General features: G+C 35.3%; 1 protein-coding gene across 1 annotated transcript in view; it reads right to left on the bottom strand.

Moving 5' to 3' along the window:
- The window catches only part of LOC100374704 (protein pelota-like), a 59,998-nt gene extending 45,525 nt beyond the window's left edge, over positions 1–14,473 (bottom strand). The window contains exon 1 of the mRNA XM_085491411.1: positions 14,296–14,473. Within this exon, the coding sequence (XP_085347537.1) occupies positions 14,296–14,336 (41 nt within the window). The 5' untranslated portion in view covers positions 14,337–14,473. The remainder of the gene's footprint in view (positions 1–14,295) is intronic.
- Between the last annotated feature and the right edge of the window lie 6,196 nt (positions 14,474–20,669).

The following is a 20,669-nucleotide window of genomic DNA, read 5'->3' as shown; positions in this document are numbered from 1 at the left end:
AGACCGATATAATCAATCATTTTTAGAGGAAAATAACATTAACATACAGTGGTGTGACGTTTCAGGTGGAATACAGCTAAAATGGGTTGACAAAAAACGCGACGACATTGACAACAGCAAGCAGGTAACCGTGTGTTTCTACTACACGACGGGAGTAATATTTATCCAGGGGAAATTTATTCGTAATTGGGTGGATACAGAATATCCTATTTTGAGATCAAGGACCAACAGTCTGTCTGCGAACTCAGCGAACTCTGTCGAAATTTGTGAATTGTCAGCGCAACATTCCGATCTTTCCGAAAACGCGAGTGAACAAGTAATCCAAGATGGCGCCGACGTAAACACTAATCCCGGGGAAATGACCCAGTATCAACAGATTGATCAACCATTGTCTTGCACATGCGACTCATTGCCAATAAAATCACCAGAAATAGTTCAACCTCTTGAAAGTATGAATTGCAAAATAACTAACCAAACTGACGTTTTACCACAGTCACCACTAAAAGCCAGTCTCTTGGAGAAAGCTAGAAACATTGTTTTAAACAAGGAAAACAACTTTTTGGAGACAATAGAGGAACTTGAAACTAAATATATTGAAATGTCAAGCAAGTATAATGACATCCAGCAAGAAAAATTGAATACCTTGACGAAACTTAACAACCACAATAAATTGACTGCCACATGGCAAGTTGAAATTAAAGAGCAACTGGAAGGGATAACCTCATCACTGAACAAAACTAACTCTGAAGTTACCAGCATGAAAAGATCCATCAACAAAATACATGATACCCAAAACATAATTATGAACATCCTAAAAGAAATCCAGAGTCCAAAAAACAATTTGAGAGCACCAACTACTACAAGCACCGCTTCGCAAACAGAGAAAATGGAAAATTCAAATCCAGGTAGTTACATGCATGAGTCTGATATAAGTACTGCTTCAAATGTACAGCAACAACAAACACTTGCTCTTAATGCAGAAGCAAAAGAATTCATAGTAAATGTACCAACCAACAATTACTACAGTTCTCTAGAAGATACTCCAAAATCAACCGATATACAACAGAGCTGTTCATCTACCGATGTCACTCCAGACAATGATCAATTGGCATCCAGTAGCACAATTACTCACCCCAGGCATAGAAACAACAACATCCGCAGTAAAAATCAGATCAACAATAGCAAATCTGATCCCAGCTTTCAAAACAAAGGTAGTTACAACACTGTTATTGTGGGAGATTCCACAATGAAGCATATTATACCTGAAAAATTTTCAACAGTACGGAAAACTTGTGTTAAAGTAATGAATGGTAAAGGGATAAATCATGTATCCTCATTCATTAAGCAATCTAAATTTAAAGATCCAAAAAACATAGTGCTACACATTGCCTCTAACGATATTGACAACGGCATCCCCCTACAAGAATGCTGTGACCAGTATGAAGATTTAATTGACGTAACACGTGGCATGTATCCAACAAGCAGAATATTCATATCCAGTGTCATCCCTAGACTGGATAAAGATATCTTTAATGAAGCAGCAGCAAGGTTCAACACATCATTACAACTCTTCAGCAAACAGAAGACTGAGGTATATTATATTCACCATAACTTCCTTGACAACGAAAATAACATCAAAACATATCTATTTGAAGACAAAGTACACCCCAACCACAGAGGAACCAGATTCATTGCAAGCAATATAAAACGATATGTATACAGAACCATAACTTCGCAACCTGGAGGCAAGCCATCCAACACTCACTCAATGCAAAATCCAGATCTCAGAGTAAAAAACACTCAACGCCAGGTATATAGACAAGACAACAAACACTATAAAAGTAACCAAAGAAACTCGAGAAATAAACATATAGAGAACTTACTCACCAGCATTATGAACATTATCCACAATTGAATCCAGTTGTCTGCATGTTACACTGAAATAGGTAACTTTTACATATTTACATTTGACCTAGAATAGTGTATTTAACACTCTTTATCTGCTCTTACTTACTGTTTTTTTTGTTTTTGTTTTTTATCTGCCATTCCACAATGAAGTCCAGTTTAAAATTTTCGACTTGGAATATTTATGGCAGTCTAGTCCAGAAAATTAATGACGTAGATTTTTTAAATAGTATTAGTGATTTTGATTTTGTTAGTTTAGTTGAAACCAAAACTAATTTTGGTTCAAAGATTAAAATCCCCAACTATTGCCACTTTCATTCCTTTAGGAGGGAAAAACATAAAAATGCTCGTACCAACTCTGGTGGGATTGTTATGTATTTTAAAAACTTGTATAAACAGGGTGTAAAACAAATGGCAAGTAGCAGTGATGACTTTATCTGGGCTCGCCTAGATAAAGAATTCTTTCAACTAGATGAAGATATATTTCTGTGTGCATTATACTTGAGTCCTCAGTCATCCAGCATTTTTCGTTGGAAAAATTCTAACCTATTTGAACTACTGGAAAATGATATCACAAGATATTCTCAATTTGGCTCAGTAATGCTTACAGGAGACTTTAATGCACGTATAAAAAATGAAAAAGATGTGGCATCTTTCGACAACCCTATTTACCAGCAGTCTGGAAATACTAAAAACCCATACAGAGAAAGAACAACACAAGATCTAACAGTTAAAAACCAGTATGGTAACCAACTGATAGAACTGTGTATTGGTGCAGACCTAATTATACTAAATGGAAGGTGCATAGGGGACCTCACTGGCAAATTTACCTGCTATCAAAGCAAAGGACGTAGTATTGTAGATTATAGTATTGTTAGTAGCAACTTATTTAAACACATTTCCTTTTATCAAATACATCCACTTAATTTGACACTTTCGGATCACTGTCAAATGTCTTTTCTTCTTCAAACAAATGCTGTAACGAATTGTGAAACTGCTAAAACTAATCAAAATAATTATACTACAATTCATGGCCCGAAATACTTTTATTCTTGGCATGATAATTCCAAACTTCTTTATAATGATGCTTTACACAGCAAAGAGATTTGTAAGCTAATCAATAATTTCTCCAATGCAAACTTTGATGACACACAACAGGCAGTTGATGAAGCAGAACATTTACTCTCAAATATTTACCATGAGGCAGCTGGTAAAAGTCTTAAAAAAAACTTTATTAGAAAAAACAAAAAACATCAAAAAATTAAACCAAAATGATACTCCAATGATCTTGGCAATCTTAAAAAAGATGTCCAGAAAATATCCAGGAAATTAAGTTCGGACCCATACAATAATGATCTGAGAAACAACTGCTATAGTCTGAAAAAGAAATACAAACAAATGGTTAAGAAAACGAAAAGAAACTATAAAAAAAATATACTAAATAAACTTGAAGAGATGGGTAATTCTTCTCCAAAGGAATATTGGAATTTGATCAAGGAGCTTAGAAATGGTCAAATTAATAATGACAGTGAAAACATTGAAGACCAAAAATGGTATGAACATTTCAGACAATTAAATGCAATAAATAATACTGATGAAAGCACTTTAAACGAAGAGATTGCTAAGCTTGAAAAGGAAATTAAACCTATTACTGAGCTAGACCAAAATATTTCACAGTTAGAAATACAAACTGCAATTAGCAACTTGAAAAATAAAAAATCTCCAGGCATTGATAATATTAGAAATGAGATGATTAAAACAGGGAGAAATGTGCTCATCAAACCTCTACAAAAAATGTTCAATCTCATCCTAACGAGTGGCCATTTCCCTAGCTCTTGGAATTTGGGCATTATCACTCCAATATTTAAAAAAGGGGAAAAATCTGATCCAGGCAACTACAGAGGGATAACTCTCTTAAACAGTCTTAGCAAGCTCTTCACAGCCGTATTGAAACAAAGGTTGACCAAACATGTAAAAAGCAATAATATCATAATTAAAGAGCAAATTGGTTTTCTTCCAAAATTCAGCACAGCGGACCATATCTTTGTTCTCAAACAGCTAATAACAAAATATCTTAATAAAGGAAACTATTTATTTGCATGTTTCATCGACTTTAAGAAGGCGTTTGATTCCATTTGGCACCTCGGTCTTTTATATAAACTTCACAAAAACAAAATCTCAGGAAAATTTCACAACATAATTAAATCTATTTATCAGAATGCCACTGGCTGTGTTAAACTAAAAGGTGGTTTGACTGCTAGCTTTCCAGTTCAAAGGGGTATCAGACAGGGAGATGGTTTAAGCCCACTCCTTTTCAATCTTTTCATTAATGATATCAAATGCCAGATAGAATCATCCAATAATGAACCCCCTTTACTTGTAAACAATCATTTGTCATGTTTGATGTATGCAGATGACCTCCTCCTCCTATCACAATCTAAAAATGGTCTGCAAAATGCAATACGCACAGTGGAAACATACTGCAAACAATGGAAACTAGATATCAATGTGTCAAAATCAAAGATTATCATTTTCAACAAGCAAGGTAAAATATTAAGTAAGTTCAGATTTCAAATCAATAGCCAAAAATTGGAAAACGTCTCATCATACTCCTACCTTGGTGTTAAAATCAATGCTACTGGTAAACTGAACAGAGCTCAAGAAGACCTTAGTCACAGAGCAATGAAGGCACTTTTTAAACTAAAACAATTACTCTATGCAGACCCAAATATTCCAATCAAAACACATCTGAAATGTTTGATGCTATGGTCAAACCAATTTTACTCTACTGTAGCGAAATCAGGGCAAGCGATATTATTAATATGCACTCAACAGACTTGTTTAAACAATCCTTGCCTATGGAAAAATTACATCACAAAATGTGCAAGTACCTACTACAAGTAAACTGTAAAGCCACAAACTTGGCATGTTTACTTGAACTGGGAAGATATCCACTTATCATCTCAAGCATCAAACGTATGATTAACTACTGGCTGAAAATAAAACATATGGATGAAACCACTCTGATCTCTGAGGCCTACAAACTTGGCACCAATTTGGACAAAGAAAACGTCAGTAATTGGACCACAGGCATAAAAAAATTACTGAACCTTTTGGAAATTAGTGATGTTTGCGAAAAAACCAGTATTATCCCATTAGCTACAAAAAAACTAAAAAATATGTTTGAGAAACACTGCACAGAAACAATGCATAATGACAATATAGGCACTAATCACAAAAATAAACTTCGTACAGACAGCTGAAAACTGATTTTGCACTTGAAAAATACCTTGAAATTATTAAAAACCCCATCCACAGATCATCTATGACTAAACTGAGGATAAGTGCCCACATACTTCAGATTGAAGTTGGGCGATATCACAACATAGATGTCTTAAATAGAACATGCCCTGTCTGTGACTCCAATGAAATTGAAGATGAAGAACACTTCCTCTTCAATTGTAACCAGTACAAATTTGAAAGAGATGCTTTGTTTGAAAACGTAAACTTATCCGGTAATCTGAAAGCACTTCTCAATAACAAAAATTCTGAAACCGTCCAAGCAATTGCCAAGTTTATCAGCGACTGTTTCAATAAAAGAGAGAATTTCATGAAAAGCAATTTACCAGCTGCCTCAAAATAACACCATAAAAATATTTATATAATAATATTTTCACAGTATTACTATTTATTTCTTTTTTATTATTATTATTACTTATGTATTTTATTGTTCCTTATATCCTTATTGTATTCTAATCTAGATCCCAGAAGGGATACGATATCAATAAAGGTTGTTATTATACATAATATGTGGATCTCCAGACAATGACATAAATGCATAAAACATAATTATGACATCACCCTACTACCAAACTTATTATTTTCATTCTATGTGCTAAAAAATAGTTTGTTATTCAAATATTCCTTGATACAATACAATAAATAAACAAGCTTATGTGTTTTCACAAATCAAAACAAAAAAATTCTAGAAATTTGTAAATGTACATCAGAAACATGCAGAAATTCCACAGCAAACGAATGAGTCTATACATGTATTCATGTAGTATGTTAACACATTGTCTGCTGACACAGTTTTACTTCTGTTCATCTTGGTTATTTATTGGAGGCTTTCGGCAGACGATGTGTTGAACATCATTGAATCTACAAATTTGATGCGCGCAGTGATATATTTTGTCTTTTCTCGAGTCACACGTACAAACCAGTCACCAACTTACAGTTTGAAATAGTTGCCGGTTTGGTTTCCAAAACAATATGACAAATATAAACAAGAAAATGTACGGACAATGTCACTTGTTAGATTGTCAACATCAACGCCATAATCCTTCTGCCCAAATATACATGTTGACGTAATACAGTGTTTTCCGCCCGGGCAGACTTAGATAATAACGGACAGTCCTAGCATTGATAAGTAGGACGCAGTTGCTTGTTCAAGTTGTTGACATTATTGAGGTATGTAAGGGTGCATAAATACGCCAGTTGCGAGTGGTGAGTTGTGAGTAGCAAAATGTGTCAGTTGCGAGCGCTCAAAAGTGGCAGTTGCTAGCGCTCCAAAATGGCAGTTGCCAGCACTAAAAATAGCAGTTGCTAGTGGCGATTTGTATGTAGTTGCGAGTGCGAGCTACATTGACATTGTGTGAAATAAAACCATAGACGTACTAACGTAGCAGTTGCGAGCGAGTCAGTCTGCTAGAACTGTGTGAAATAATAAAAATAAGTCCTCGCCTCCGATGTCTTAGCGGCATATTTTCTTGTTGCCAGTGTTGACATGTATTGGTATTCTAAATCTCTATCATTGAAATCGTCAATCATCGTCGATTTCTAGACATCTCGACCCAAACATTTCTCGACCCAAGACACTTTGTCTCAAATTGGTCATCTCGACACAGACACCCTGGACATCTCGACCCTTCGCATTGACGCAACCCTATCTCAATGTGGCGTCGCAAACCTCTATTTAGTTCAAAGTTGATCGACATCTATTGATTTGAAACACCGGCTACAGAAAGCAATCCAGTGCAATGGATCAATCCAAAAATGTTCAAGGTGTGCGTGCTGTGAAATGAACAATGAAAGTACATAACCGCCACAGTCCGCTTCATGTATATCAACATAATTTTACAATGTAATACCTAACAGTTGTTAGTGTTATCTGTTTTAACATTTTATTTTTATTTTTTATATCTGTATTTCTTGTTATTGTGTTTTTTTGTGTATGATTATTGACCATGGTTAATGTATTTCCAGTTCATTAATTTGAGTCAAATAAAATATACTATACTATATAACATTGAATGTTTAGTTTGATGATTGATAAATACACATTCACTGGTAGACTGTTGCTTTCTTGTTGTGTTAATACAAACATGATTTAAACTTGTCTTTCCCGGTGTTTCTTTTCCCTTGCCATAATATTTAATATACGAAAATAGCACGTGTGTCTGTGCGTTTGCATGAGCGAAAGAGGCTGGTGGGACTGTGTCACAACGTGTTCTATTTATTTCCAACACGCGTGGTCGGCGCCTTTGATTGCATTTATTTTGAAATATATCACTAGCGGCGATTGTTTTGCCACGTATCACAACTGAATGTTCAAGCTGACTTTGTTTTGGCTAAAGGTGTACATGTAGGTGGGTCGAGATGTCCAACGAAAAATGGGTCGAGATTTTGGGGGGTTGAGATGTCCAGTTCCCGAAATCGCCGATAGCCCCGACATGCTATAAGTCGGTCAGGCGACTGTGTTCAGGTTTTCGGCAGTTACATGGAAATTCTGAATTGCGTCTTCAAGTATTAAAGTGAGGGAATTATATGTAATTCCTACTGGAACTGAGTCAATATGTTTTGTCTAAATCACGAGGTCGGTTGGGATGAGGGTGAAGCCAACTCTACAAATGTAGGTGTGAAATCCTAGTGTCTCCATTCATCGAGACTACACGCATCCGGTTAAACCATGGAGCTAAATGGTCAGGGATTGCGTTAACCCCATATTTGGCTTCCCGGACTCCAATTATTGAAGAGGGACCTGGTTTTTCAGGCAAGCTGGGGTCCAATCTCTAATAAGGTTATCCAGTATAAAATTTCTATTTCTTAAAATTTTGTAAGTGGGACTCGTCTTGCCAAGACACTAGCGCAAACTCTGATGGTTAAACCAATAATATAAGCGTTTTGATAATTGTAAACTCGCAACAATCTTGAGACGACAAGAAAAAAAAAAACTAACTACAGCGAACTGATGGAGTCTCACAAAGGTGTATAAAACACATCTTGAATGTGTGCCCATGCGCGGTCAATGTGAATGTCTTCACAGAATAGAAATAGCAGTCCCATGACCTGATCGCCAAGCCGTGGCGCCTGTGTCTATAGGACAGAAACAGACAATGAATAATAAATAAATGCGTTTAGTTCGTGCGATTTGCGTCGATGTTGCCAAGTCCAAGTGGGTCGTCGGTAGGATGACAGTAATATAAATGAAATTATGCATGTTTTTTTCAGTGGTTTTATGGAAACTTTAAAGCATTTAACAAGTGTGTGAGAATACACACTTGTTGATAGAAAGCATTTGTCGAATAAATACAATGGGGCGTGGACGGCTTCAGTTGTTGAAAGAGAATAATTATCGACTGTATACAATGGAGTATGGCAAGTTCAACTCGTTAACAGAAAATAATGTTGTCACAAAAATATGTAGGACCATGATTGAATACAATGACCGGCGAAAATATATATTGAACACAATGAAGCGTAATCAAGTAATCCACTGTCGTTGTTTAGAGTATGCCACTCTTTGATGTTTTACTTCAAGTGTGTCAAAATAATATTCTTTGTTTATATACACAGTACAAATCGAGCCCTGGCAAAACAAAGTACTCAATTACAAAAGGGGCATACATGTACATAAAAGAAAACGCAATGTGGTACGATTGTTTCCCGTTGTGGTAGGTCCACTCCCAAAAGCAAAATTATGTGTGATAAATATGCATGTATATAAATTGTATTCAAAAACACCTCGCGTTATTTTTACTGCAACAATTGGAGTTTAATGTTTATTCCTAAAGTTTAATGAGTCGTCAGTCACTTCATGCAAAATTTTGCAGGTGAAGCGCGGGCAGAGATTGACAGCACATTGTGTTAGTTATTGTTGTGCTGTTTACAATTAGCTTTATTCAGCATTTAACCGATTGCCACTTTAATCTTTTGTGAAGGCGTCAACTATTGACAAACAATAAAGACCCATAGCGGCTTCATCAATAATGTGCATGCTGGTCCAAGATAAAATGCCATCGGTCTCGTCGTTTCGCGACCTCAGACCAGGATGCGTTTAATACCACACCAAGGGACTAACATGGGATCAGTTTTATCTGTTATATTTTCCCGAACATGACACATACCTACGTTCTGAATGTGTAACAGGGCCGCCATAAAATTGCATTCCAACGATTCGTTTCGGACATAAAAATGACATTCAACCAGTCACTTTATTGCAAAATAAGACTGTTAGTGAGAACATGGATGTACTAACAAATATCACTGTTACCTAAAATCAGAGCATTGTACCGTCCGCTGTACATAAAACTCAAACAAAGGTCAATTTGATATTTCGAATGAACCGACGATATGACGCTGTTTACAGTGATTTTGTATTTTTCTCGGTTAAAAAACGGAGATTACGGGAACGAGAGTACAAAGATCTCGAGTGAAGATTTGTTTTTTCCACAAACAATCTCAGACAAGTACGCTTTAAATCCTAAAACATCGGAGGTGAGGACTTATTTTTATTATTCACACAGTTCAAGCGGACTGACTCGCACTCGGCTGAAGCTAGCAGACACTCCCAGCAGACAGTGGAAGCTAGCAGACACACTAGCAGCCACAGTCTATAAGGCATAATAATGCTTTGAATCAAAGTTTATCACATCTTTTTGCATCACGTAATCATAGTTTGACATCAATATATTAATGTAAATGGCTAATATTCATTTAAACAGAGAAATTCTAACAAATGTACTCACTCCCCCTGAAAGTGTATCTCTATGTGAGTGTATATAAACACTATTCCCAATATTTGTTGGGAAATATTGAGTGTGCACCTTATCCACTTATATGGCATGAAACATACATGTATTGATTACAATTTGTGATAGGTGACATTTAATAATTAGCAGAGAATTTTAAAATATGGAAATCATAATTGTGGTGGAACTGCTCTTTTTGCTAGCAGACACCAATTAAGTCACAAATTACAGTTAAAATATTGAGTGTGCACCTTAACCACCTATGTGGTATGAAACATACATGTATTGACTACAATTTGTGATAGGTGACATTTAATAATTAGCAGAGAATTTTAAAATATGGAAATCATAATTGTGGTGGAACTGCTCTTTTTGCTAGCAGACACCAATTAAGTCACAAATTACAGTTAAAATATTGAGTGTGCACCTTAACCACCTATGTGGTATGAAACATACATGTATTGATTACAATTTGTGATAGGTGACATTTAATAATTAGCAGACAATTTTAAAATATGGAAATCATAATTGTGGTGGAACTGCTCTTTTTGCTAGCAGACACCAATTAAGTCACAAATTACAGTTAAAATATTGAGTGTGCACCTTAACCACCTATGTGGTATGAAACATACATGTATTGATTACAATTTGTGATAGGTGACATTTAATAATTAGCAGAGAATTTTAAAATATGGAAATCATAATTGTGGTGGAACTGCTCTTTTTGCTAGCAGACACCAATTAAGTCACAAATTACAGTTAAAATATTGAGTGTGCACCTTAACCACCTATGTGGTATGAAACATACATGTATTGACTACAATTTGTGATAGGTGACATTTAATAATTAGCAGAGAATTTTAAAATATGGAAATCATAATTGTGGTGGAACTGCTCTTTTTGCTAGCAGACACCAATTAAGTCACAAATTACAGTTAAAATATTGAGTGTGCACCTTAACCACCTATGTGGTATGAAACATACATGTATTGATTACAATTTGTGATAGGTGACATTTAATAATTAGCAGACAATTTTAAAATATGGAAATCATAATTGTGGTGGAACTGCTCTTTTTGCTAGCAGACACCAATTAAGTCACAAATTACAGTTAAAATATTGAGTGTGCACCTTAACCACCTATGTGGTATGAAACATACATGTATTGATTACAATTTGTGATAGGTGACATTTAATAATTAGCAGACAATTTTAAAATATGGAAATCATAATTGTGGTGGAACTGCTCTTTTTGCTAGCAGACACCAATTAAGTCACAAATTACAGTTAAAATATTGAGTGTGCACCTTAACCACCTATGTGGTATGAAACATACATGTATTGATTACAATTTGTGATAAGTGACATTTAATAATTAGCAGAGAATTTTAAAATATGGAAATCATAATTGTGGTGGAACTGCTCTTTTTGCTAGCAGACACCAATTAAGTCACAAATTACAGTTAAAATATTGAGTGTGCACCTTAACCACTTATCTGGTTTGAAACATACATGTATTGACAACAATTTGTAAAAGGTGACATTTAATAATTAGCAGACAATTTTAAAATATGGAAATCATAATTGTAGTGGAACTGCCCTATCTATATGCTAGCAGACACTAATTAAGTCACCAATTACAGTAAAAATATTGAGTGTGCACCTTAACCACTTATGTTATATGAAACATACATGTATTGACTACAATTTGTGATAGGTGACATTTAATAATTAGCAGACAATTTTAAAATATGGAAATCATAATTATGGTGAAACTGCTCTTTTTGCTAGCAGACACTAATTAAATCACAAATTACAGTTAAAATATTGAGTGTGCACCTTAACCACCTATGTGGTATGGAACATACATGTATTGATTACAATTTGTGATAGGTGACATTTAATAATTAGCAGACAATTTTAAAATATGGAAATCATAATTATGGTAGAACTGCTCTTTTTGCTAGCAGACACTAATTAAATCACAAATTACAGTTAAAATATTGAGTGTGCACCTTAACCACCTATGTGGTATGGAACATACATGTATTGATTACAATTTGTGATAGGTGACATTTAATAATTAGCAGACAATTTTAAAATATGGAAATCATAATTATGGTAGAACTGCTCTTTTTGCTAGCAGACACTAATTAAATCACAAATTACAGTTAAAATATTGAGTGTGCACCTTAACCACCTATGTGGTATGGAACATACATGTATTGATTACAATTTGTGATAGGTGACATTTAATAATTAGCAGACAATTTTAAAATATGGAAATCATAATTGTGGTGGAACTGCTCTTTTTGCTAGCAGACACCAATTAAGTCACAAATTACAGTTAAAATATTGAGTGTGCACCTTAACCACCTATGTGGTATGAAACATACATGTATTGATTACAATTTGTGATAGGTGACATTTAATAATTAGCAGAGAATTTTAAAATATGGAAATCATAATTGTGGTGGAACTGCTCTTTTTGCTAGCAGACACCAATTAAGTCACAAATTACAGTTAAAATATTGAGTGTGCACCTTAACCACCTATGTGGTATGAAACATACATGTATTGATTACAATTTGTGATAGGTGACATTTAATAATTAGCAAAGAATTTTAAAATATGGAAATCATAATTGTGGTGGAACTGCTCTTTTTGCTAGCAGACACCAATTAAGTCACAAATTACAGTTAAAATATTGAGTGTGCACCTTAACCACTTATCTGGTTTGAAACATACATGTATTGACAACAATTTGTAAAAGGTGACATTTAATAATTAGCAGACAATTTTAAAATATGAAAATCATAATTGTAGTGGAACTGCCCTATCTATATGCTAGCAGACACTAATTAAGTCACCAATTACAGTAAAAATATTGAGTGTGCACCTTAACCACTTATGTTATATGAAACATACATGTATTGACTACAATTTGTGATAGGTGACATTTAATAATTAGCAGACAATTTTAAAATATGGAAATCATAATGTCTGCTAGCAAAAAGAGCAGTTCTACCATAATTATGATTTCCATATTTTAAAATTGTCTGCTAATTATTAAATGTCACCTATCACAAATTGTAGTCCATACATGTATGTTTCATACCACATAGGTGGTTAAGGTGCACACCCAATATTTTTACTGTAATTAGTGACTTAATTAGTGTCTGCTAGCAAATAGATAGGGCAGTTCTACCACAATTATGATTTCCATATTTTAAAATTGTCTGCTAATTATTAAATGTCACCTATCACAAATTGTAGTCCATACATGTATGTTTCATACCACATAGGTGGTTAAGGTGCACACTCAATATTTTTACTGTAATTAGTGACTTAATTAGTGTCTGCTAGCAAAAAGAGCAGTTCCACCACAATTATGATTTCCATATTTTAAAATTGTCTGCTAATTATTAAATGTCACCTATCACAAATTGTTGTCAATACATGTATGTTCCATACCACATAGGTGATTAATGTGCACACTCAATATTTTAACTGTAATTTGTGATTTAATTAGTGTCTGCTAGCAAAAAGAGCAGTTCTACCATAATTATGATTTCCATATTTTAAAATTGTCTGCTAATTATTAAATGTCACCTATCACAAATTGTAATCAATACATGTATGTTTCATACCATATAAGTCGATAAGGTGCACACTCAATATTTCCCAAAAAATATTGGGAATCGTGTTTATATACACTTACATAGAGATACACTTTCAGGGGGAGTGAGTACATTTGTTAGAATTTCTCTGTTTAAATGAATATTAGCCATTTACATTAATATATTGATGTCAAACTGTGATTACGTGATGCAAAAAGATGTGATAAACCTTGATTCAAAGCATTATTATGCCTGATAGACTGTGGCTGCTAGTGTGTCTGCTAGCTTCCACTGTCTGCTGGGAGTGTCTGCTAGCTTCAGCCGAGTCTGACTCGCTTGCAACTGCTACGTTTAGTCACCGCCCCTCAACACATGAGGGACGGTGGTTTAGTGTACGTACCACACACGCACAGATAGCATCGTAGACATTCAGAAATTCGATACATTCAACACATGTAACTTGAAAACAAGTGGCTAGGACGTCGGACTTAATTTTATTTCACACAATGCCGATGTAGCTAGCACTCGCAACTACATACAAATCGCTACTAGCAACTGCTATTTTTAGCACTAGCAACTGCCATTTTCGAGCGCTAGCAACTGCCACTTTCGAGCGCTCGCAACTGAAAAATTTTGCTACTTGCTACTCGCAACTCACCACTCGCAACTGGCACCCTTACATACCTCCATTATTTGTGGAATTTTTAGTTGTTCATGCAGATACGGAAAATTTCACTTACCCCGCCATGTCTTTTTCGACATCTTTGCGTATGAGTTTCATTTTGTGTTAATTCCACAGTTTAATCTTCAAGTGTGAGATATGTTAACCATCCATACTAGTATGTAATTGTTGACAAAGACAGCTGTAGTTTCCCATCGTATTTCAACCCAATGTTGCAATACGCCATTTACCTTAGAAAGAGGAAGTACAACCTTTGTTCTGACCTATGGTGACCCTTACCGTAAGTTATTGACAACTGAGGGCGCTATTGACAACTGTACGTTAGAGTCCCTTTGACTGTACTGTATCTTGCTGTATACTGTACGTATTCGATCATATATTTCTGTGTCTAGACTAGCTATCATTAATTTGTGCGCGTATTCCAGTTGTACATAACGGGTCCCTTTTTCATCAAAAGTGTATGGATTGGGAACCCTCTTTGAGCAAAATAATTTAGCGTTTAGTTCAAGCCACAACAAATGTTGAATGGAAAGGTTTGTACTGTAAAATAAACCATAATCTGGGAAAAGGGGTAATTTATCCCTTAAATGTCCAGGGATATAGCATTTTTCATGGTCTTTTGTTAGATTCAGTAATTTATCAAATAAATTATAAAAGGATAAATGTAACAGAGGTGGCGGCACAATATTTTGCATGGGGGGGGGGGGGGGGAACGAGATCTGCACGCCATCCCTCGTGCCGAAAGCACGACTTTACTGGGGCCCAGGGGAATGTTCCTCCGGAAAAATGTTGAAAGCTAGACCCTCTGAAACGCTATTCCCTACACTATGAGAAGCATTTCTCTTCAACTGTGTCGCATCGACACAAAAACACAAAGGGGTTCAGCTTGATTAGGGCCAGTGCATTTAAAAATTAGTTTGAAGTTTTGTGTTAGTTTTCTTTTTCTGTTTTTTTTGTTTGTTTGTTTGTTTGTTTTGTTTTTTATGACCATTTTATATTCTCCGGGGAAAAATATGAGTTTTTTTTATCATTGAATATCTGGCGACATAATAACATGCATTATGTAAGTTACATGAACATTTTACCCATAATATGGCATTTTAATTTGACCAAAATTTCTCTTTATTCGTCAACCCTATAAACTCTCATATTCAGACCGATGTTAAGTACAATTACTTTGAGAGCTTGTAAAGATTATAAAGCTCTATTGTCTAACGTGGACGATATCATATTAGGTACAACTGCCAAATTAAACTATCCTATGACTGTGGACTGGTCTGCCCAATAAGTGAATTTTCCCAAGCGTCCTGTGACTATATACCCTAATACAATGTATGTGTTTTTTCCCGTAGGGGTGGTCTCAAGGTATTATTTCAACTTTTTTTACTAACATGGTTCATTCACCGTGCCAAGTATTTTATAGATTTTTCACTTCCACTCAAGCCATTTTCATGGGGTGCAGACATTTCTGTCAAAGAAAGAGATAGTGAAATTTTAGCATGGTTTGCACAATTCCCAATTGTGGAGCTTTCAAATGTTGTGATACATTTTTATTGACATCATGACGGCGACATCAAGGCAAAAAACTTTGAGTGCTATTTAGCATTTACTCTGACAGCAAACCACGTGTCAAAACATTGAATGATCGCATATAGCTTTTAGATCACGTGTCAAAACATTGAATGGGTCGCATGTAGCTTTTAGATCACGTGTCAAAACATTGAATGGTCGCATGTAGCTTTTAGATCACGTGTCAAAACATTGACTGGTCGCATCTAGCTTTTAGATTGCCATATTGGTGTATGTTGAGTCACTTCTTTTCTCCTTTTTCATAAATGAATTACGTTTTACATTACAGGCTTTAGGTGATACAGCAGTCACAAGATTTAGGTGAGATTCTAAGGTTATTGTTTTTCTAGTACAGAAAGATGCGCATATAAAGAGAAACAAGTTGATCTAGTTTAGGCAAGTATCTTGGAGTGATGTTTTCCTGTCACTTAACTTGGTCCTGTGCTACTAAATTTCTTACCCAGTGTTAATAGTCGCTATTTGGTCTATGCAAACACACGAGAAAATTGAATGAACTACTTTAGGCCATTAAAAAAATAGATGACACAAATACGAATCAATTGAAATAATGCTACATCTAGCATTCTCCAAACTGTGATATGCTGGGAAATATGCTAGGATATGTTACAAAATATTTAGAAGTGTTTATGTAAAGAGATGCGTGAAATAGTGGGTGGGAATATTAAACACGTTTAAAATAAGGTATCCTAGTAAATGTTATTTTATGCTGTACCACTTGTGTGTTACTGAGTGGTGACATGTCTAGCTTGTTCCATTGTCTCTGAATAGTAACGGACAGGAAAATGATATTGAATGAAGTGAACGCGTCTGTTCTTCATGTAATTATTTTAAAATTGAATATTCATATCATTTGTTATTAATTTGTGCGTTTTTTTCAGAAAAACAATACATTTTACATTGCTTTCATATAATAAATACTTTGAATTGAAAAGGACGGCTGACAGTCACGTGACTACAAACCATAACAGCTATCTATATCATTCCTTAAAATTATGAAATTTACAAAAACCTTGTGTGATTTACCTACATGTTTTATTTCTCCATGCAATGTGTAATTTTTGACCGAAGACATGGTGTAAGTAATATGCATATTTTCACACAAAGTAACATAGACACGCACACCAGTTCAGACGTTTTCTAAGACTTACACTATTTTATTTGCACATGTTTCACATATTTACTGTCATTGCAATAACACAATGGCCTTATAAATGTATGTACATGGAACTATTAAAATTAAATAACAGTGATTACGTGTATATGATGCTTTGTTTCAACAATACATGAAGAAATTAAATTTATGTATTGGTAATATAGCTATATAAATTATTTATTGACATACCCGTCGCAGAATGTTTATAAGAATACGTGAACACTGTTGTATATTATATTATGAATTCAATTGAATAATAATTTAAATATTAATCAGAGTGTCATTGATTAATTCAAACATTGTACTTGATTGCAATACTTGTTATAACAATTGTAATTACAAACTGAAAACAGGAAAGCCATTCATACATAGAATTTGACACGTGAACAGCCTCCACATATACAGAACTAAGCCATTCATACATAGAATTTGACACCTTTCCAAGCCACAGATGTTATATTTGACACGTGAACAACCTCCACATATACAGAACTAAGCCATTCATACATAGAATTTGACACCTTTCCAAGCCACAGATGTTATATTTGACACGTGAACAGCCTCCACATATACAGAACTAAACCATTCATACATAGAATTTGACACCTTTCCAAGCCACAGATGTTATATTTGACACGTGAACAGCCTCCACAGATACAGAACTAAGCCATTCATACATAGAATTTGACACCTTTCCAAGCCACAGATGTTATATTTGACACGTGAACAGCCTCCACATATACAGAACTAAGCCATTCATACATAGAATTTGACACCTTTCCAAGCCACAGATGTTATATTTGACACGTGAACAACCTCCACATATACAGAACTAAGCCATTCATACATAGAATTTGACACCTTTCCAAGCCACAGATGTTATATTTGACACGTGAACAGCCTCCACATATACAGAACTAAACCATTCATACATAGAATTTGACACCTTTCCAAGCCACAGATGTTATATTTGACACGTGAACAACCTCCACATATACAGAACTAAGCCATTCATACATAGAATTTGACACCTTTCCAAGCCACATATGTTATATTTGACACATGAACAACCTCCACATATACAGAACTAAGCCATTCATACATAGAATTTGACACCTTTCCAAGCCACAGATGTTGTATTTGACACATGAACAGCCTCCACATATACAGAACTAAGCCATTCATACATAGAATTTGACACCTTTCCAAGCCACAGATGTTATATTTGACACGTGAACAACCTCCACATATACAGAACTAAACCATTCATACATAGAATTTGGCACCTTTCCAAGCCACAGATGTTATATTTGACACGTGAACAGCCTCCACATATACAGAACTAAGCCATTCATACATAGAATTTGGCACCTTTCCAAGCCACAGATGTTATATTTGACACGTGAACATCCTCCACATATACAGAACTAAGCCATTCATACATAGAATTTGACACCTTTCCAAGCCACAGATGTTATATTTGACACGTGAACAACCTCCACATATACAGAACTAAGCCATTCATACATAGAATTTGGCATCTTTCCAAGCCACAGATGTTATATTTGACACGTGAACAGCCTCCACATATACAGAACTAAGCCATTCATACATAGAATTTGGAACCTTTCCAAGCCACAGATGTTATATTTGACACGTGAACAACCTCCACATATACAGAACTAAGCCATTCATACGTAGAATTTGACACCTTTCCAAGCCACAGATGTTATATTTGACACGTGAATAGCCTCCAAATATACAGAACTAAGCCATTCATACATAGAATTTGACACCTTTCCAAGCCACAGATGTTATATTTGACACGTGAACAGCCTCCACATATACAGAACTAAGCCATTCATACATAGAATTTGACACCTTTCCAAGCCACAGATGTTATATTTGACACGTGAACAGCCTCCACATATACATAACTAAGCCATTCATACATAGAATTTGACACCTTTCCAAGCCACAGATGTTATATTTGACATGTGAACAGCCTCCACATATACAGAACTAAGCCATTCATACATAGAATTTGACACCTTTCCAAGCCACAGATGTTATATTTGACACGTGAACAGCCTCCACATATACAGAACTAAACCATTCATACATAGAATTTGACACCTTTCCAAGCCATAGATGTTATATTTGACACGTGAACAGCCTCCACATATACAGAACTAAGCCATTAATACATAGAATTTGACACCTTTCCAAGCCACAGATGTTATATTTGACACGTGAACAGCCTCCACATATACAGAACTAAGCCATTCATACATAGAATTTGACACCTTTCCAAGCCACAGATGTTATATTTGACACTTGAACAGCCTCCACATATACAGAACTAAGCCATTCATACATAGAATTTGGCACCCTTCCAAGCCACAGATGTTATATTTGACACGTGAACAGCCTCCACATATACAGAACTAAACCATTCATACATAGAATTTTACACCTTTCCAAGCCACAGATGTTATATTTGACACGTGAACAGCCTCCACATATACAGAACTAAACCATTCATACATAGAATTTTACACCTTTCCAAGCCACAGATGTTATATTTGACACGTGAACAGCCTCCACATATACAGAACTAAGCCATTCATACATAGACTTTGGCACCTTTCCAAGCCACAGATGTTATATTTGACACGTGAACAGCCTCCACATATACAGAACTAAGCCATTCATACATAGAATTTGACACCTTTCCAAGCCACAGATGTTATATTTGACACGTGAACAGCCTCCACATATACAGAACTAAGCCATTCATACATAGAATTTGACACCTTTCCAAGCCACAGATGTTATATTTGACACGTGAACAGCCTCCACATATACAGAACTAAGCCATTCATACATAGAATTTGACACCTTTCCGAGCCACAGATGTTATATTTGACACGTGAACAGCCTCCACATATACAGAACTAAGCCATTCAAACATAGAATTTGACACCTTTCCAAGCCAAAGATGTTATATTTGACACGTGAACAGCCTCTACATATACAGAACTAAGCCATTCATACATAGAATTTGACACCTTTCCAAGCCACAGATGTTATATTTGACACGTGAACAGCCTCCACATATACAGAACTAAGCCATTCATACATAGAATTTTACACCTTTCCAAGCCACAGATGTTATATTTGACACGTGAACAGCCTCCACATATACAGAACTAAACCATTCATGCATAGAATTTGACACCTTTCCAAGCCACAGATGTTATATTTGACACGTGAACAGCCTCCACATATACAGAACTAAGCCATTCATACATATAATTTGACACCTTTCCAAGCCACAGATGTTATATTTGACACGTGAACAGCCTCCACATATACAGAACTAAGCCATTCATACAACGAATTTGACACCTTTCCAAGCCACAGATGTTATATTTGACACGTGAACAGCCTCCACATATACAGAACTAAGCCATTCATACATAGAATTTGGCACCTTTCCAAGCCACAGACGTTATATTTGACACGTGAACAGCCTCCACATATACAGAACTAAACCATTCATACATAGAATTTTACACCTTTCCAAGCCACAGATGTTATATTTGACACGTGAACAGCCTCCACATATACAGAACTAAGCCATTCATACATAGAATTTGGCACCTTTCCAAGCCACAGATGTTATA

This window comes from Saccoglossus kowalevskii, chromosome 16 (assembly GCF_978046115.1).
Source record: "Saccoglossus kowalevskii chromosome 16, keSacKowa6.1, whole genome shotgun sequence".
In the NCBI taxonomy this organism is placed as follows: Eukaryota; Metazoa; Hemichordata; class Enteropneusta; family Harrimaniidae; genus Saccoglossus; species Saccoglossus kowalevskii.
Note: the sequence above shows the minus strand (reverse complement) of the source record. Positions and strands in the feature narration are given on the sequence as shown.